The sequence below is a fragment of the Poecile atricapillus genome, chromosome 2 (assembly GCF_030490865.1).
Source record: "Poecile atricapillus isolate bPoeAtr1 chromosome 2, bPoeAtr1.hap1, whole genome shotgun sequence".
Taxonomy (NCBI): Eukaryota; Metazoa; Chordata; class Aves; order Passeriformes; family Paridae; genus Poecile; species Poecile atricapillus.
The window spans coordinates 83,322,134-83,343,558 of NC_081250.1; the positions used below are offsets into that span (position 1 = coordinate 83,322,134).

Consider the following 21,425-nt stretch of genomic DNA (forward strand, 5'->3'; position numbering starts at 1 on the left):
GTAGCTAAAGAGAATAAAAAATGCTTTACCTAGAAAACAAACACCTAATGTGACTCTGTGAAGCTCTGGGGAAGCATATTACTACAGTTGTCCTGGAGGTATGAATCTAAAACGATGTGATTTGTCTTTTTACAGCAAAGACAGAATGAATCTGGAAACTTGTTAGAAAAAAAAATTCTTCAGGTATTTTAACAGTGTGTGTTGTCAAATGAAACAAAAAAGTTTTTGTATTTACGGTCAAATAATATAGGCACTTCTTTTCTGAGAACTAATATGAAAACTCTATGTACTAGATGTTAAAATATAAATGGTCTTGTGGCCTGGCTGAGCTGGAGCTAAGGGTCATGCATTCATGGTTATTGTATTAAATCAATAGCCAAGACCTTGGCATAAGCCTCTGAAAGATGAGTCATTCGCCTTTTGCCTGTATGTCCTTCCTCCTTCCCGCTGTTCCTTACGACACTGCTTTTACATTTCTTTCTATTAAAAGATTTACTTCTGTGCTTCCCAACAGATGGAGTAAAGGGAGTATATGAAAACGTAAAATTAGAAATCAAAGGATACCAAGTATCCTTCTGTTTCTGCTGTTCCCCATCCTCTGGTGCTGTGTTCCTAATGCAAGAGGTCACTCTACAGACTCATCTGACATGCAGTAAAATACCTTTCCAAACTTCAGAGGAAGCTTGCCAGAATGTTAGCTTGATAAAAACAATTGTATTTTCCCTTATGACTGCAACTGGACAGGGAGATAAAGAAATGAGTCACTTGTGTACATCCAGTCGAGAAGTTGCCTTCCTGTAGGTTTTATGAAATATCTACAGGTTTTGCAGGTTTTATATGCAAGTCAATTGTTCAATATTAGCCATTCTTATTCTTTCTGTAGAACATGAATCAGGATTCAGAGTGGTTATATTTAAAAAAAACCATATGTGATATTACATATATGTTCAATATTACATAATGCAGTGTCTCCTAGTACATTTACAAATCCTGCAAACTCCAGAAACCTATTTGAAATCAGGGGCCTGCTTGAACCACAGTTGGTTCTCTGTGCCAGCCTGTATCTAGCAAAATACTATACAATCCATTTAATCCAGGGATCAAAAGAGATAAAAGCAAAGAAGAAGGCAGAAGATTTTAATAGAGTGGATAGTGGAAGGGAGAAAAAAGTGGTTCCTAACAATGGTTCGTTCTGTGATACATGGTGTTCTGGCCTATTCCTACCATTTTGTTAAAGAAATGGTTGAGATCATAATGAAGACAAGCTATAATGCAATGGTTTTACATTTGTGAGAGAGTAAAAAAGAGCAGTAACTCAGATAGTGACTTGAATGAGTGGATTTTTATTTTTGGCATCTTGATATATTTCAGAGAAGGGTTTTCTTTAATGGAAGATGTGAGAAATCCTGAAAAGGAACATTTTGGAATGACCTATGTCCAGAAGTGGCTAGACAACAAATGTTTTTATCTGTCCTTTAAAAACCAAGTAAAATAATTTGATCATTTCAGTTAATTAAAAATTCTTCGTAAAAGTTGTTCAGTGCATTGTGTAACAGAACTGGGTTTTTTTCAAGTTGGGATCTTAGTATATACTCCTAAATAAAATGTTTATATGGTTGAATCAGGGATGTTTTAAATTTCCATTGAGAAGACAGGTGAAAGAAAACTGAAGCAGCAAACTGGGCTTTAGGGATTGGATCTGCATAACTGAATACAAGGAGGCATAGTAGTGTGATTTGATGTCACTACTATGGCTTGCTTCAAGATGTAGAGGTTTGCTTTCCCTGAAAGTTTCTCAGACTTTGAGTGACTAAAGGTAATATTTTATCTTTCTAAAATAATTAAAATTTAATATTTATTCTAAATAATAGTATTTAATAATATATTAATGAAATATTAGTAATAATATTCTAAATAATATTTTTATTCTAAAATAAATACCATTTAGTATTATACTCTAGAGTATGGATTAAATTAAAAGTCCAGAAAGTCTTCTGTTGAAGAAAAAGGTGGTCACTGAACAGAGCAATATTAAATCTGAAACTCTGTGGTAAAATAATAGAGGAAAAAGTAATGCTGACAGGTAGAGTGCTTTTGCTTGGGCTACAAACAAAGTGAGGCAGCAGCAAAAGACAAACAAGAGCTGATTTTACACGATGCCTGATTACAGATGCTTCTTGTTGGTGCTGTGCTTGTGGCTGTGAGAAAATTTTCAATTTACTGTCTCTGTCATTTTATGAGAGTAGACTTCCTACTGCTCCCCAGAAGCGCAAACAAACTATCAGCCTCCTTGGGAGATTTGGTCTGTTTTATTGGTTTAACACATAACTCCATTTTAATCAGTCCCATTATTTGACCTTGCCCACAACTAACGTTTTTCATCAGGCCCTAACTTTGCACACACAAAGTGTCCCCTAGAAAAGATGCTACTAATTGATGTTATCCTGCAGGCACTTTGTCTAAACATAGGTCTGCCCCATGTAAATATTTACAAGTAGTACTCCTATTAATGTTAAAAGGAAAGCCTTGTGATCACTCAATAAACCTTGTGAAAGAAGTGGTGGGTGGTGATAGGAAAATAGGTTAGTTTGCCAGATTCCCAGCCATATTCTCACATGAATTGGTTGCATTCATGTCTATACCAAACAGTATTGTTGGCTCCCAGGCTTTAACCTATTTAACATATAAAATTATGTTTCTTTGAAAGTGCTTGCCAGCCTCCTCTAATTATATTAAAACTGTAGATTAGACGTTGTGTGTTGATGGTATAATGTTGCCCTGAGAATCAGGCCTTTTGATATTGTTTTCATAATTCTAGCCACTTTCCCAGGAAAGTAACTATAAACTTAGGTGTTTATACATTCCATTAAAGTTATGCCTTCTGATGGACATCTCTCACAGCCAGTGCAGTTGGGAAGGTGGTAACCTGACTATCCAATCCCTGGTCATTGTTGAAAACCTATAAATACTGAAAGAACAAATAAGCCCTTCTTCTTCTTCTTTCACCACACCTCGAGCTGTGTCCGTGTGAACAATTTCGTGTCCGACAGTGACAGTATAATATTAAAAAGCAGTCAAGTTTTAAAACCAGAGCTGGCAGGAGGTTTTCTGCCTTTTCAGCTCCAGTGATACTGGATGACTTGTATAATATGAAAGTAGAGTTTTAAGTTAAAACTAAGGCAAAGCCTGCTAAAGCTAAGCAAAAACGGGCAGGTCACTCTGTCTTGTCCTTACTGAAAGACCCAAATCTGAGCCAGTTTTTTTTCCATTCCAGAAGGAGTGAGTGGAACACATGATGCAATCCATGGCTTTCTAACTTGCCCTGTAATACTCAAGATGTTGCCATTGATTATAGCCACTTTGTCAAGAAGCCCTGAAAGCATTCAGTTAATAAAGATATTCCCTGTTGTTTATAACAAAAAAAATTATATAGTTAATATAGATATTTAAGGCTGGTACTTGCACAGGATACTGCTTGATGCTGTCCTGATGAAACCTAGGGATTCAAAAGAGATTCCAGGATGGCAGCAATATAGCTGATACATCTTTCCAAAAATATTCATTAATCCTTAGATTTTCCTGCCTCTGTGCTTCATTTTCATATTATTTTATCTTTTGTGCGAAGGGTTTGGTTTGGGGGCGGGGGGGGGGTGATTTTATAATTCTCATATTTCTATGACATTCAAAATAGTACAATCAAGCTCATATAATCTGTGTCTTATGAAATTACTTTTAGAAGTAATTTCCCAGAATGCCACTGCAGTGATTGTTCTTAGTGGAATGTTCATGGGATATATTTTGCTTTCCTAAATTTCATTATAGAAAAAACAGGTCTGCTACTGGAGGACACCAAAACAGGCAAGAATTAATTTCTGTAGTAAGTGAGAGACTTCCCTAATGAAGTAGGAGATAAATGAAGTCAGCATAACTTGATGGTGAAAGGTGTTTGTCTGTTGAGTATCTTATATAGTAAAATGAGGAGTCAGTAGTTCATTAGTACTGGACACTAATTACATACAAAATAGTTGGTTCCTTTTACCGTGAAAATAGAATTGCACATTTATGAGATTGAAATTATATAGACCATAGTAAATTAACACATCACAGTTGGATGAGCAGAAATTTTGCAGAAAGACTTGTTCAAAATAATTTGGCAAAAGGTTCATGCGAGCTGCTTTAGCTCACACAGAGGAACTGCCTTCCATATTAGTTGCTTTGATAAGTAACTGCTTGTAATTCATTATGCTGAGTAATTTATAATTTCCTACAAATCACATTCTATAGATTCTGCTCCTTGGCTTTCCAGAATGGCTGTGCAATCCCACACATATTAAAAATTAACAGTATTTCAATTTCAGTTTCTGAAAAATATTTGTTTAAAAATGCATACTTCTGCTATGCACAGAATCTGCATCACTGCTATGTCACCTTTGACCCTAGCAAGAAAAATGACTGTCCATACTCTGAAATAGCAGGCATTTTAGCACTGCTTGGCTAAAATTGGAAGTGCCATCCAAGTGTAAAGTGGAGCTCCTTGGTAAGGTACTAGTTAATCCAGACTCAAAGGTACATATGTCCTTAATGACATTCAGGTAAACATTAAACTATTTAGTTTTTTAGTATGCCCTGAGGACTTTCACATTTCTATTTGAACTAAATGATTACTTCAGTAATTTTTCAGTGTCAGAGCAAAGAATATAAAAGGAAATACCACCATATTTAAGATACGAAGGTGTTTAGCTAGTTGTGTTGTATGGCAGAAGTATTCTGCCATAACTTCATGTGTGATTTCTGCTTTTTGGGAGGTGATTTTGACCAGTACGTAAAATTGATGAATTTATAACACCCACTTAGTCTGTTTTTTTTCTCTATTCCTTGAACCATTAGAAAGGTAAATATTAAAACAGAATTCTGCACAATTTCAAATACAGGCATTTTAACAGACTAATCAGTCAGTTTCCCAGGAAGTGGAGTAACTAAGTTTACAATGTGCTCTGAAAGGCCAAAACTGCTGCTGGGTGACCCAAATTCAAAGCCTGGGAGACGGAAGCTAAGGCACTCAACACTAGTTAACCCTCATCCCATAGAAACTGTGACAACTAATTAGACTTGCAGATATGCAGTTGTTCATTGCACAAGTAGCAAATTTATTAACTTTTAAAATTGTTGCCTTGGCTTAAATCTTGTGGAAGTTGGATTCCTCTTTGGTGACTTCTATATCCAAAAAAATTTTTGTATTTTGGGGACTTTCCTCTTACTGAGGAAAAATTGCTGTAAATGTGTCTTTCATTCAATATGAATACATTTGTACAAAGTGCAATGATGCAATTTACTCAGCAATAATAAGAAATAAAGAATATTTTTTCAGGCATCATGCTGTCCTATGTGTGTGTGTGTGTGTATGTGAGAATCATGACTCAGATTCTAGACAGTTTGAATTACCTTATATAATATCTGTATTATATATCTCTATTGACCACAGAGAGAGCTTTTGGGGATCAGATTTTTAGGCAATTCATTTGTGTAGAACAAAAAACCCAGAAAGTTTACTCTTCTGCTCACAGTGTCATTCCTAGTGTGTAAGGTGGTCATCCTCTGCACCACCAGATTCCTGCTGGGTCTTCCACTGGCTCTGCTACCACAGAGCACATGCTCCCCTTCTGCAAAAGGAGTTGCTCTCTCACCTCTTTGCTGAGGGATCTGCTGCTGTAAGACTGATTTTCATCCCAGGGAGTATGTAGCAATTAATTGACAGAGTTTTCTACTGTTGGAATATTCCCCCTCTATGTAGGTAACGGAGAATGAAATATCAAACATACACCCTCCACAAGAGAAAATTCAACAGTCATATGATGATGCGTTGGGACCACTACAGTGCTAGATGTGTACTTATAAGGATGTAAGGATCTTCTAGAAGCATACTTGCATTTTTAGGGCTATGTGGTGACAAAGAGTTATTTTTCTATTTATTTTCCAGCTAGTATTTGTTTTTTTCAAAAATATAAGCATCTGCAAACAAACAGACATAAACACTAAAGTCATAAAAAGTCACAAAACTTTGGAAAAAAGCAAATGTGTGTTACATATTCTTCCCCTCCCCCCCTCCATTTTTTGCATCCATTTTTATACCAGAAAAGTAGAAACAAGTGCAAGAATGTATGCTGTGGAGTAAAGAAACCTGCAGGCATTTCTATAAACCCATTCCCTTACTATTTGTTGCACTGAGAAGAAAAGCAGAAAGATGAGATTCCTCAACAACAAGCAAAACAAGAGGCAGAAACATTATCTCATCTTTTTTCTGAGGAGGCAGGCAAATCTCTTGAACTATTCACTAGTGCTGGAATTAATCAGCTTCTGAATAATACGTTTGGACTTCTTGGTGAGATGATTCTGAGTTAGAAAGTCCTTAAGAAGCCACTCTGCAAGTGGACAAAGAAAAGAAATGGGGCATGCTGTACACCAGTTCAGGGCTCTGTTTTGGAAAAATTGGCTCTGCCGTGTGAGGCAACCGGTGAGTGTTTGGAAATTATTAAAAAAGGGATATTTAAAATTTTTTAGTATCTGTTGGAAAGAGTGTGTCTATCGATTTTCCCTTTTCACTGCAGATTGTTAAGGACAGGCTAGCTGCAAGTTGTTTTTGTTTTGCCTTTTGTCACCTAATTGTTGAAAACACAAGTAGAGAACAATGTGTTTTTTTTATTATAAAACAACTGAATACAGTAATGCTCTACAGTTTGCAAATGAGACAAATTTCATAGAAGTTTTGAAGAGCCACTGCTTATCTTTTAATTAGCATTAGATACTAGCAGTGCTGGTAAGCAGTGGCAAGGGAGACAATCAATTTTCTTCACATTGCAGGTGCATATAGGTAATGTAAGAAAGTTTGCATGATCAAAATCTAGATACAGGGAAAGTATTGTATATCACAATTGTATAAACTTCTAAATTTCCTTTCTTATCTGCTCTTTAAAGCCAAATTTAACCTTTCAAATTCCAATATGCAAAATAATGTGGCAGCTACTTTAACAGAAGTCAAAATTAAAATCATGAAAGTTAGATGCCTTTTACCTTTACTGTGATTGAAACAATTTTTTAGGATGGAAGGAAGTGAATTTTCTCAAGTGAGAGAATATTTTTGTGGGAAAAAAGGTCACTTCAATTAATAGTTATAATTAATAGTTAATGAAATTAATAGTTTCATATTGATTTCACTTCTCTGTAATGATCTGGGGATTTGCAGTGAAGCATGTTGGTTGCTTTGGATAGGATTATTTCAATTAAATAAACACACACCTTTCCATTTCAGAAATATTTAGCCTCAATAAAATTCCTCAGAGAGGAATTTATTCCCCAAATTAATGAAAGTGATGTTTTTTAATATAAAATATACTTCTGGGGGAAGGATGCTGTTGGTCCTATTCTTCTCCACTCCTAAATAGTTCTGAATGTTCAATCCGTGTGCATCAAATGGCTTCTCTGTATCTCCTGTTTTCCTGCATGTGGATCTATTTCTGCTCTAGTTCTGTGTCATGTTCTCTCATGTATTTCTGAAAGAAAAAAATCGTAATTCATGTAAATTTTTAGTTTGTTTAATTGGTAGATTTCCTGAGTAGAGAACTCACTGAGAGGCAGACTTCTCCAAGACAGGAATTACAATGGTGATCCAAAGCAAACTTCATTCTGTCTATTGATAGGCAGAAGCTGCCCTGGGGAACTTGCAAAATCTGCTTGTGTGCTGTTGTGCAAACACTGAGCTGTGCAGGTGTTCCATCTGCAGTTCCTGGAGGAGAAATCCAGGTGGATCATCCACCTATGCAGAGATGGTCAGACCCTTGTGAATCTAAAGAGAGAAGCACCTCCTGAAAGATCTGATATGCTTCAGCTCTGTTCCATATCATGTAGACCTGTCTGTATAACACAATTTTCTTCTCATGGTGATTTATCAGCAGTTAGGGCTGGAAGACAAGTGAGGGCTGTTGAACTAGCAAAGTGTCATGAGTACTGTGTGGCATTATTTGGTATTATGCAGTATAAGGGCTGTGACATATGTAAGAGTTCTGTAAGGAATAGGTCTTTTGACTGTAATTCAGATTGGCATCAGCAATTTCTATCAAAATGATTCAAAGGCAGGACAGGTTCTTTTGTACATTTGACTTGCTGGAGTTTGAAATTGCTGTTGTGCCAAAGACACATTCTCATTTCTGTTTTCAGAAGTTTTACTTCAGGACTACAGATTCTAGCTCAGGAGATACACACTACCAGACAAATATACTACTTTAGTTTTCCATTACTGCATTTCTTAACTATCATTTAGATAATGTTTATTACCATCCAAGTTTGTAGCGAGGTAAAGGATGAAATGTGATTGCTAAATTCTGATGCCCTAATTTAGAGGACAATTGGAATTAAAATCAGCTGGGTCCTAAATCTCTCCTACCAAAACTCACCATTTCTCCCAGGTGCATCTCCTCAGAATGTCATGTGCTCTCAGGTTCCAGTTCCCTTCAGTGCCTGGGCAAAGCAGCTGTGCAAGGACTGCAGTCTTGCAATCTCATAAATACTCTTTCTTTGGACCTTCTGTGGGCACTTTTCCTATTTGAACACAAGTATATATATACAGCAGCATTTATATTTACATTTCATATATATTTATTTATTTTATATATTTATATAATTTATATATTTAATATATAGCAGCATTACTTTCCCATGTTTACAACAAAAAACTTACTTGTTAAGATCAGTTTTGCATGTGTAATGTCTGCAGCATGCTGGTGGTTCATTGAGTTCTCCAACCTGTTTCCTCTGCAGGTGCCTTCTCAGTTCTTATCCCAAATTCCTGTCAGAAGGAGCAGCAGTACCTATCCAGCCATACTTTCCTCCCATGAACTATGCCAGAGATGGCAGGGCTGTTTGTTTGACCCTCATTGCAGGCTGGCTTCCTGGCTCAGTCTTAGCCCTGGCTCACCTGGAAATCCAGGCTCCCAGCAGAACCTGTTGCCTTGTTGGGGCACTGCTGGGCAGGCCTTTCCTGACAAGGGCCTTGGTGCCCTGGCACCTGTCTGGCTCCCTGCCCTTCAGGGAGCAGCTGGCTGGTACTGTGCCCTGACTGCCAGCTGGGCTTGCCCTGAGCCCTGAGGTGGCACCAGGGAGCCCAGCCTGTGGCTGTCCAGGGCCTTCCCCTATAAACCCCTCAAGCTCTGGTCTCCCACAGCCCACCTGAACTTCTTGTGGGACCTTCCCCTAGCCACTGTGTGGTCACAGTGGTTGTGCTCTGTGCCCCCAGGGACAGCTGGATCCTTTCCAGCCCCTCCTGGGCAGCCTGATGACATCCCCTCCCAAGTCTCTTCTGCAATGTCCCTTCCCTCAGCTGCTGCAGCTGGCTCCATTCCTCATAGAGAGCCCATGGATACTCTGCAGAAGTGGCTCTGCTTCACAGTAAGGCCCTTCATCTGACCCCAGACAGGAGGAATGGGGATGAATATGCCAAGGAGGGAAGGATGCTGTCAGGGTTCTGGGCCTCTGCTAAGTTTAATGGCTCTGGGCAGCCTCGCTGCAGCTCAAGGCTCAGCAGAAATGGGACTTCTGTGCCCTCTGCTCCTGCCTGGGATACTGCTATTAAGCTCAGCCCTTGTGCTTGGCCACTGTTTGACTTGACCTGCTGTGACATTGAGAGAGGATCTGGACTCCTGGTTGAGGCTGGCTGTGCTAGCAGGGCTTGCCCTGTTCCCCTTCTTGGGTCCCTGGGGTGGATCCCCTACCCTACTGGGTAGCACTGTTACGCACAGATCCCTGCACCCTAGGGAGCAGCCAACCCTTGCTGATCCCTAAAAGGTTGAGAGCACCATCCCCACTTTTATTAGGTTGGCTCCTGTATTGTTTTGAGTGTGATCAGTTTAGATAAATGGCAATTTCCCTAAATTTCAGGAAACCTTCTCTCATGTTCAGCACATATGTCCTTCTCCACAGGGAAGACTCTGCCACTGGATTTTGTTGTTAAGCATTATGTTACAATTCTTAGGCATTTTTCTGACATGCCCACGTTTAGGAATCACTTCTGTGATGGGATTTGGTTCAACTCTGACAGTTTAGAAATAAAATTCCCAGTATGCTCCAGAGGAGTTAACAGCCTCTAATAGGAGATCTTCAGCATGGCTGTCATTTCTAGTGTTTCTGCCCCTATTCACACTTTCCTAATGCTGTTATCAGTGAATCTAGAAGTCTTTTGAAACTTGGCTGAATGGCTGTTTCTTCCTTTCTGCTGCTGGAAACTGAGACAATTGCTTTTTTTTGTGTTTTTTCCTTGCTTCCAATCTGTTTGTGAGTTTGTGCCCTCTCTGTAAAGGCATGAATATGCACTGTATATGTGCAATCTGCTCAGAGAAGACACACTCAAAATCTGAGTCCTGTGGCACATTGGCTTGTGTGCCTTGTCATTGTGGCCCTGGAAATGGGAACACTGGGATATGAGATGTGTGGCTGTGGGCAGCCTCATGCCTGCTAGCTTGGTCTCACTTGGTCTGCCCTCCTGGAGATGTCGAAGGCAATTTTGGAGAGCATTTGAGTGCAGGTGACAGAAGGGTGTAATGCCAGCAGCCAGGGAGCCAGGGAAGAACAAAGAGGAATGCCACCAGGAAGGGCTAGGGGAGCATGAGAAACTGCAGCAAGGTGCAAAATGCTGTTGATTTCTTAGGAGGCTCAGGTATGGGAAAGTTGAAGGTCACTGTCATCACCTTGCCAGAGTCCATCTTGACCTGAAGAAAGCATCTACAATCACTATAAATTGAAATGAAAACTACTTTTCTGTTCTGAAAGAAGTGTATTTCACAAAGTTATACAGATTTCAAATAAAAGTGTCAGTTGCTAACTTGCTTTAATGAACTTATTTTTCCTTAAGTAGCTGTAGAGAAGATATTTAATGTTTTTATTTTAAATTAAATGACATATGAGTTTTAATGATTTGTTCCCAAACCCTATGTTCTATAGACTGATGATGTTCTGATTTCCTTTTTCAGGTCCTCTCTCTCACTGAAATACTGTGGCCATGTGCACTTTTCTTGATTCTAGCTGCCATCCGCTTCCAGGAGCCCCCAAAATACAAGGAAAACTGTATGTTTTGTTTCATTTGTCTTCTATTTTGGTTGCATCTGCTTGAAGAAGTATTTAGCAAACACTAAAAACATCCTAGAAGGGGGGACTTAAATGTAGTGGAGTCAATGGAAAGAGTCCTACAGTAGAGGTTGAATCTTGTCCAGCTACAGATCTGAGGAAGCTGTATTTATGTGGGAAAGAGATACAAAGTTTAAGATCTGATTGGTAAAACAATCAGATTTAAACATCAGCTTTGGAGTAAGGGAGATTACTTAGGTTTTAGTTGGATTTATTGCTTTCTATTGTGTAATGTAGTTTAGATAACTATCTCAGAGGTGGATATTTACAATTAGACAAGATGAACCTTACCCCTACCCACTTCTTGGGATTGAGAATTGATATTTTGTTACATTCTTACATTTCCTTTAACACTAAAAAACTTGTTATGACTCCCTCCACCTTATAAAGCTATTTTTGCTTTTATCTTTTCAAAATATGACTTCATTTAGAAAAGAAATATTTATGATATTGCAATCTATTCAGTTTATTATTCTGTTATTCACCAATGCCGCAGTAAAACAGGGATAAACCAGCTTTAGCTACATTAAAAATCAGTTTGGTAAAACAATTCTAGATCTGTACATTGAAATATCTGGAGAGAATCTAGCCTGCACTGTATACATTTACTTTATGGAGAGATATGTATATTTCCAGAGATGTGGAAAAGTGGCTGTTTAGAGAGTCTTGACTGATGCATGTTCAGACATTGCTGAATACCAGTTCCTTCATTTTTCAAAAGCCTGTGAGAAAAGAGGAAATAGCACTTTGTGCAGAAGTCTATATTCCAATCCTGATCACATGATTTTGATCAGAGAGGCTAACAACCACATGATACTGCAATAATGTTACTACCAGAAGAATCAGCTTTTCAAAGATTGCTCTTTGTCAATGTCACATGTAGATTGTTGTCACAATCTGACACAGAGGTTACCCATTTCTGTGATGACTGAATTTTTCTTAAATGAAACATCTGATATTGATACAACTTTATTGCTTGCAGGTGACAAATAAGCCTTTTAGGACAAGGGAACACAATGTGATGGTACAGTTTGCAAATGCAACCTTACTGGTCTTACTTCTACTGCTGCTTGGTTTTTTTTTTAGGTTACTTAGAAGCTCGTGATTTACCAAGTCGGGGTCTTTATCCTTTCATGCAGACCCTTTTCTGTAATGTTGGTTCAAGATGTCGGAATACCAGTTACACAACACAGAGACACAGCCGCTTTAGGTAAGTTATTTGAATTTGACAGAGATGCGACCATCACAGTGGATCTCTTTTTATAGCAAAGGTTCCCACTGCCTTGTAGACAGGAAAAATAAGAACATTGTTATTCTCTGCTAAAAGTTTCCTTTGGTGTTCTTATGATTGCAAAACATGTAAGATCTTAGTCATACCTCTTGCTAATTTTTGTTTGCATTTCTTGGGTACTTTATGCTGATTTTGGATACTGAACACTCCTTGGGGGTAAAATTGTAAAGGTAGCTTGTCATATTCTTTCCCTTTTGCTGCTTCTATGTGAGAATATACTTTGATCCTTTACTAGAGAGTTTTATTATATGAGAGTAAAGCTGAACACCAAAATTATATGTGGATTTAAACTTCAAATAGTTTGGGAGCATACATGGTGGGAGAAGTGAACCCAGAAAATCAAAACAAAAATAAATTTCATGTAAGACCCACAAAGAGCCAATAAGGAATAGTAGAAGTTCTGTAAAAAGAAAGAACTTGGAAGAAGTTACCCATAAGAAGTCCTTGTCATGGGATCCTGGAATGTAGAAAGAAAAAAGATTGGTTTGAATTTGGATTTTTCTTTAAGAAATGAAGTAATTTCATCTACTCCAAGAATTCTTGAGATGCAATGACACTTATGCAACTTGGCTGAAGGGTATAGTCATAAACAACCTTTCAAAATATATAACAATAAAGTCAAATTAGGGTTAGCTAATCAGAATATATACATTCATAACTATATGTTTATTCCTAGAAAATTGATATCTACCAAAAGATCTTAGAGGGCTGAGCCAGGTGTGTCACAGCAACAAATATTTATGGTTTATTATTGCAGAGGTTTATAGGTAGCAATAAATTCAGCATCTAGCAAGTTGGAAAGCTTCAGTATCGCAAAAATATCCCATAATACTTATCTGTTGATGTAGATGGTCTGCTTCAGTTATTTGGACATGCAGAGAACTGTTGATTGAACATATGACCACACAAAATAAACTTTGTTTATGGGTAAACATGTTCTACATAAAGCAAGAATTTGTTGCTAGAATTGAAATCTTAACAATTTAAGCCACTATTAGTCAACATGCATTATTACTCAAGATACTTACAGACAAAAATGCCCATATTAAAATTCTCCTCCACCTCCTCGTACTAATGGAGTGAAAATTGTTACATGACTATTGAGTTTCTAGTCTTTTCCCTTTGGTTATGCTCACTTTTACATTGCTGCTCTGGGTCGTGTCAACAAGGTGGTGATGGGGTTGTTAGGGCAAGTCCTGATATACAGTACTTTACCTGGAAGAATGTGATGTTGATGGTTTCTTTTTCACTTGAGGTGTCCTTGGGGTCACTTATGTTTACTAGAGTGCTTTAACTTTGTTTGTTTCCGTTGGTCTGTATCTCTGGGACGCATTCAAATTTATGTGGTACACCTGAATGTATATGGTATCTTTCATATATGTTAGCTACCTGTTATTTTTTCCTGACACTTAGAAATTTGCTTTGTCCAGCTATAGCTCTGAATTTTTACTGAACACTGGTGACTTGTTTATAGTCATGGGGTCCTCAGTGCCAGTCTGTGCCCCACCTCTTATCATCCCTGATACTTAAGTATTATACTACAGCACAGTTCACCTCTGTCCCCACCTCTCAAAGCCTTTGCTATAATACTGGGTCTGCGTTCTTCTGCATTGCTTTGTTAATCATAAATATCTTATTCTGCACTGAATGGTCACCTGCTACTTCTATCTGTATAAAACTATGATGGTGTTATACAATGACAAGTGAAAATATAACAAATAGCCAAAGTTCTCTGGCCAGGAAAATTAAAAAAAGTTAAAACTAGCCCAAGTCAAACCAAAACCAACACAAGTTCAGGCAAATCAAATGTGGCAAGCCCACTTGTTCTGTGGTCTTTCAAACTCAGTACAAAGCTTGTAGCCTCTTATTTGCAGTAGCAATACTCTATAACTGGGTTCCAGAGTTACTGTAACTGTTGGTCTTTTCAGAAATTGTTCCCTAAAAGTATAGCTTTTATTTAGATCACTAGTTCAGATGCCATCTAAATGTGTTAAATCTCTAGAAAGTATGAACTATATTGACTGCTCTGCGTGATTATTTGCACCATTTTGACTGAACTGTCCAAATTAAATTCCAGCTCAAAAGAAAATCAGAAAAGAATTTCCTGGAGGCAGTCTTAGACCTACTTAAGAACTGGAAAAATTATTCAGTGGCTTTCAATTATTCAACTGAAAAATGAAATATATGCATGTATCCCTATTTATACACTCAATAGACTGCACTGAGTAGCATATAGCCTAGGTAAGGAAAAAGGCTAAAAAGGTAGGATGAAGTTTATTCTGAGGTCAGTCTGTTCCACCAGATCTGTCAGTATAAATTTAATCAGCCTCAGGGCTGCTCTGACTTACATTGGCTGTCAACAGCCTTAGGAATATAGATGGTCAGTTTGATCAGTCAAACATAACTGAATCCTGTCCCTGTTGACTGGGGAGATGGCATGGCATAGAAACAATAGATAATACCAATTATTTTCCCTTTAAGGATTTATATCAAACCGTAAGTCTGATAAAAGAACACTTTTTTATGTCAATAATGTTGTGTTTATTAAGGGCAAGTCAGAGACTGCATAATTTGCATGGACACTTGACCATTTGTTTTCACAGAATGTACTACTTTGGTGCTATCAGCTTTAAATGTAGTAGCTGTCTTTGGTAAGAAGTAGTTCTATGACTACTATTGGAACCTTCATGGAATCCATAAACCACCAATAACCATTTGTTAGTGAGTAGCCCCCACCAGGAGGGTGGGCTGAGCCTAGGGTGAAGTTTTCTTGGTGCAGGCTATGCCCTCACAGATGTGTCCCTGTCCCTTCAGGCAACAGCCTTTGATATGGTGAGAAGATGAGCCAGGTGAAGCCTACAACCACATTAACTTTGATTTGCAGCAAGATCTGCCACCTCCTCTGATGCCTGACACAGTCGCAAGAGCTCTGTGGCTTTGCTTCTTGCTCTCCTTTTCAGCCACTGCAAAAGCTGCTGGCTGGCAGCTCACTGAAATGATTCACTAGCCTGATACACCCATTAGTATCTCAGAGCAGAGGAACAAGGAAGTATTCAGGGCCTCCCATTGAAAGGGACATTTTTCCCTGCTCTTTCCAGAATATTCCATTCCCCACCTCATCTTAGTGGAGCACAGTGTAAAATTGAGAACATGCAATTAGGCTAAAAACCACACAGCCCAGGGTCCTATGGCCTTACACCCACACATTTCCATGCATGTGCATGGAAACATCATGATTTCCCAATACTCTGAATTCCCTGGCAGTAGGACAGTGGGATTTGTCCCTACAGTCTAGATTCCTAGATCTATTTTAGACTTCTCAATACCTAAGAGAAAGTCAAGCTATTCTGAGACTTAGAACAACAAATATAATTAAAGCAAGACTCTAAAATCTTATTTCCAAGCACATTAATTTATTTCTCTTTATTTACCTACAAGTAGTAGCAGCCTAAGCAGCCTCACCCAGTAATTGTGGTAGAAGCCCAGGTCTGTCTCTGGCACTTCTTCTGGATGAGCTACCCATATCCATGTGGTAGCTCTGTCTCCTTTTGCACCTGACTGGGCTCCTGGGCTCACCCTGCATGTTAGGGTTGTTTCTGGAGCCTGTAATACACACCTGTGTCTACCTGCAGACTCGGGCCCTGGGGGACAGTGTCCAGTTGAGGGGGGCATGGACTCTTTCAGTGTTGCCTCAGCTCTTAGCTTGGCCCCTCCTGGAACAGGTCTACTCACACCAGCCCCTTTCTTCTTAATGTTCTAAACCTTTTGCTTTATCAATACCTGGCCTGGGCTCTCGATTGGAGGAGCATCTGAAGAACTCACGTACAAGAGCAGGTATAGAAGAGAAAAATCAAGGAAGGTCTAATCATCAGCAAAATTCATTGTATAAGAATTTCTTAAAGGGTCAGATTTTTCTTTAATGAAGTGTATCTTCAAATGAGAAATAGTTCTTCAAGATAGCTTATGGCTGCAGAAACTTACTGCAATATTAACTGTTGTCTGGGCCAGCTTGTTAGTTGCAGGCTGTGTAGCTGAAAAACAGAAATAGAAGCAATTTATGTGACCTTGCTTATAGCTTGTTGGAGAGTTGGGGAGAAAAGGAAATTTAAACATGGGGTTTCTTCATTTTAGAGCAAATTAAGATGACTATATTTTTTTAGTTCTTTATATATTTAGGTCCCTTGCATTTAGGAAGGTTATAATTGTATCAACATAGAAGAGAAAGATCTTTCTGTGAAAGACAGACAGCTTGTTTTCGGTATTGTATTGGTATTGATGTCTCCAGGCTTATAACTGATATAGTGCAGAATGGAAGCCAGCTGGGGCTTTGCAGTTCTAGAGAAAAAATATTAATGTGGTGACAGGGATGAGGTTGAAACGAGTTTGCTGGGATGCTTATGAAAATCACTGGTCTAAATGGCTTTTCACATCATAGCTGCATTCTCAGATGAACTCTGAAATGTTCTTATTGTCATACTGAGTAACTGAGTAAATTGGACAGAATTAGTGTTTCTGAGTCATGGCTTTAGGAAATGATGCTCAAAGAGATGCAGTCTTTTTGCTCTTTTTCAGCATTTTGTCATGGTCAAAGCTTGTACCAATATATGTCTTTAGTTTGATTTCTGTTCTCATGAAGTCTGTGGAAATGTACAGTTGAGGGAAGAGCTAGCATGGATGATAATGAAATTTTATATATAAATATTCCCCAACTCCTTCTTCTAACACCTCAATTCTAATTATGTATATCCTCTCCTACAAACTACTAGCTTCCTCCTTTTGTCCTTTTTATTATCCCTTGCTTCCCCTCTTTATTGTTCCTAGCAACTGCTGCTAAGGAATTTCCTTGGAGCTGCTGGACTTCCTTTATGCATATGCAAGTCCTTTAATATTGCCTTCTGCTCCAGAAAGCACACACTCAAGGCTCTTTTGGAGAGTATCTGTACAACAGTTAAGTATTTTTGTTGGTACATTGTCTGAAAATTGTTTGCTTTGACTGTCTCTGCATCTGGTTTTGAAGTGTAGTTTTTATCTTTCAGATGTTGACATCTTCCTGTAATTTTGTGTAACCTGTGCTAAATTAAGAGATCAGTAGTTACTTGTAGCACTCTTACTAGGAGCTAAATGTGGTCCTCTATTACCACTTTGAAAATATATAAAATCCTTTAATCTTATCACAGATATTCAGCAAATGAGATCTCTGTAATACTTTATTCCTTTTCATAAAAGTGAGCATGATAACCAATGTCTTGCCTGTTGCCATTTCCCCTTCAAAAAGAGTCTGTTCTCAGATCCATGAATAACCAGAGGAAGGTCTCTGGCAATGGTGGTATAAAAGGGTCACAAGTAGCAGCTAGCTGACATGGCTGCTGACCTGGAAATCCCCACAAAGCTAATAGCTCACAGCCAGCATATCCAAACAGCTGCTCTTGGACCACTGAGAGACTTGTGCTTAGGAAAGTGGCATTTCTACAGGTATTTAGGCTGCACATGTGCCTTCTCTTCTGTAATAGCTGGGCCTTATTCCTTGGATTTGCTCCTGCCAGAACTGGCATAGGTGACCTCTGCAATTTTTCAGTGTCCATTTTCCTCAGGTTTTGAGACCCAGTGCTGCAATTTGCATGCTAATGAATTGAACTAAATAGTCTTTCCAATCCTTGTCAGCTGGGAAAGGAAAAAGGTTGGGTGGGGGGAGAAAAAGTTTCTGGAAGTTTTATTCTGGTTTTTTGTTCTTGTAGTCCCATTAATAAAATTTCTTTATTTCTTTTAAGTTTTAAGCCTGTTTTGCCCTTCTCCTAATCCATATCTCACAGCAAAAAATGAGTAAGTGCTCTGGTGATTTTAGCTGGAGTTAAAACCCACCACAAATTCTGTGTGAAAATCCCATGGAAACTGAGCTAGATATTTGGTTTTTTTTAAAGTTCTGATTGGATTTATGTCTTAACGAAATGTGGTTGTTTTTTATTCTGGTCAAATGCTGGCCTCTTGTTCATGCTCAAAAAGCAGAGTGCTAGGAAGATTTCAGTATGTAGTTAGTGTTTCAGTTCTTTGCCAAACATGAGTATTCTCAGCTGTCTGAAATTTTGGGCATGAGAGTTCCAGTATTATTGGAACATATGTGGTAGTTTTCAAAGACAATAGCTAAAGTGCAACTCCTAATCACCCTAAAAGCCACCTTCTGAACAACAGAGATCTGCTTTTTAAAACTCCATTTAAAAGGGAAAAATATGTATTGAGGAATTGTTCTGCCTTTAGCCCGCTGAAGTCTGAGGATGGTGATAGTGTTTTCCAAATCCTTCTGTCCGTTGGCCAAGTTGGGATCAAAATTAGCTGTACTGAAACAACTGAGAACTTGATTGTTTTAAGATTGAATTTTCTGTTTCCCTTAATCTAACATTGCAAACAGCTCTGTGGATGTCTGAACAAACGAGGGTCAGAGAGGGAAGGAAAAAGAAATGAGAGAATGCGAAAGTGGTGTCTGATAGCTTTCTTTGGTTTGTGAATTGGTCTCATTAGGCTTTTCTTTCAATAGGGAAAAATTGCGTTGAAAGCAAGTACTGGCATAAAAGCTTGATGGGAAAGGAATGCAACTCTTTATTATATTTTTTGAAGTGGAATAGGAGAAGAGGCAATGGGCAGAACTGATAAACACAAAGTTGCACCTGAATATGAGGAATAACTTCTTTCCTGTGGGAGTGACCGCACTGGAACAGGTTGCCCAGAGAGGTTGTGGAGTCTCCTTAACTGGAGGTATTCAAGAACCATCTAGACACAATCCTGTGTACTCTAGGATGATCCTGCTTAGTAGGGAGGTTGGACCAGATGACCATTGTGGTCCCTTCCAACTTGACCCATTCTTTGATTCTGTGACAGCTAACTGTGTTTTTAATGCAAAATAACGTTTTTTCTAGACAGGATGTAGCTCTTAAGATAATTCAAATCTCCTAGAACATAAAACAGAATGCAACTGTGTAGTAACATGCACAATAATTATTCTCTTGTTTATGATGTTTTAGGAGGGTCTAAGTAATTTTGTCCTGCAAAGAAGCGTTTAAATGATTCTGACTTCTGGTTTCATTTAAAAGTATTGTTAGAAAATTGTGCTATTGAGTAGTCACCAGATAGCAATGTGATAGAGATAACAGAGACAACATTTACCAGTGGTATGTCTGCAAGCTAAAATCCAGAAAAAGTCAGTAGTAAGAATAAAATACTGGTTTTATACAGTGCTGCATGTATTTGAAAAAACAAATTGTTACCTTAGTTGCAATAGAAAAGTTTGAACTTTCCCATCAAGGAACTGACACCAGGACATATGATAATCTGAGGGAGAAGAGCTGAGTGTGTTCAGAAACATGAAAAACTTTTTGAATGTGTCTGTTCTTGGCTGCTGCCAGAATTGGCATAGGTGACCTCTGCAGTTTTTCAATGCCTATTTTCCTCAGATTTTGAGACTCAGTGCTGAAACTTGCATGCTAATGAATTGAACTAAAGAAAAATTGTATAAATGCATAATTATTTTTTAAAAAAATCAGAATATTGACTTGAGTATGTACACATTTTCCAGCTATTTGATTTCAGTGTGTTACCTCACCTGTCCATTCTGTCCTTATGTCAAAAAATAGTACAATCCCTCAAAGTGGTCCAGAGAGAGCCATTGCACCTGATTCAGACTTCATGGAAGAGATAGAAGAACTTGCAAAGGAATTTATTGTTACTACGGAGAAAGCCATGGCCTTAGAAAAGCTATGGGAAGAAAACTCAAGGGTCTCAGGTAAGCTGTGATTTTTCTAAAAATAAATTTCTTTGCCTATTGGTTAATGATAGCCATCAAACAAACTAATAGTTTGACATTAAAAATAAAATTATGCAACTAAAATTTTAGCTGATCTAAAAAAACACCAACTTTTATGATTACTAACACTGTGGCCGTCAAAACTATCAGAAAAAAAATGTAGCTTTCTGAAACTGCTCCCTTCTATACTTGAGAATTATGAAAACACAGAGAGGGAAGCTAAAAAGATAAGGATTATAGTCAGAGTACAAGGTTACTTGGTCTATTGTGCATTCAAAAGTAGTTTATGAGCTCTCCCTCCCCATATTTTTCTGTTGTACTAAAGAGTATAGGAATGGAAAACAGTAGCTCACGCCTGCTGACCTTAGGTGACCTTCAGTCTTGCACAGGAAGAGTGAGACTGGAAATAGCAGGGTCTGAGTCTCCTGTCCCATTTCCACCCATATTGCACAGCCTTGTTGCTGTAACAGGGGGGCATTGAAGACCTCCCACTACCCTATGTCTCTGGCTGAGTTTTCAGGGAGAAAAATCTAGGTGAAATTGTAGTTTTCATGCATGGCTGTCTAGTAGCTATGACATTCATCTAGTGTTGATATGATGATTTTGCTTCACTAAAAAATTGAACAGTAAACAAGGTATTTTAAATTGGTTTTGTGATTACAATAAAAGTATTGGGAAGCACAGAAAATCAAATGGACCATATCTTTGGGATATTAGTTGCTTCTTGTGCCTTTACTTTTCTAAAAACATCCTTTTTGTGCTGCTTGCTCTTGCTTATAATATTTATTCTTCTAAAGTTAATAATGCTTTTCTTTAAAGGAAAATATTTAATTTTACAGGGCTCCATAACATCACAACTTTTCTTACTGTAAGTATTTTTTGCATTCTATCTATTTATAGATTACATTTACATTTCTAATCTATTTCTAAATTACAGTTCTAGCATTTGAGGCATCTTCATTATAGTGGTTAGAAATTTGTATCCTGTCATGTTTAAATAAACTATCTTAAATGTGTTTGAAGGAAAAAATAATGTCTTTTAAATTTGATAGATGTTCAGTGGTTTCTAGATTACTTATTTAAACCAATCTAGGTTGTTTGTAGCTAAATTCTACAACAATTAGAAGGGTATTTACTTATTAGGAATAATTTAAAAATGCATCTTGATTGTTA

At 38.0% G+C, this 21,425-nt stretch overlaps 1 protein-coding gene across 1 annotated transcript in view; it reads left to right on the plus strand.

The window, feature by feature from the left end:
• The first annotated feature begins 6,442 nt into the window (after positions 1-6,442).
• Positions 6,443-21,425, plus strand: part of ABCA13 (ATP binding cassette subfamily A member 13) — a 199,052-nt gene continuing 184,069 nt past the window's right edge. Inside the window, exons 1-5 of the mRNA XM_058831117.1 lie at positions 6,443-6,511; positions 11,016-11,109; positions 12,256-12,379; positions 20,083-20,231; positions 21,092-21,120. Coding sequence (XP_058687100.1) covers positions 6,443-6,511; positions 11,016-11,109; positions 12,256-12,379; positions 20,083-20,231; positions 21,092-21,120 — 465 coding nt within the window. The remainder of the gene's footprint in view (positions 6,512-11,015; positions 11,110-12,255; positions 12,380-20,082; positions 20,232-21,091; positions 21,121-21,425) is intronic.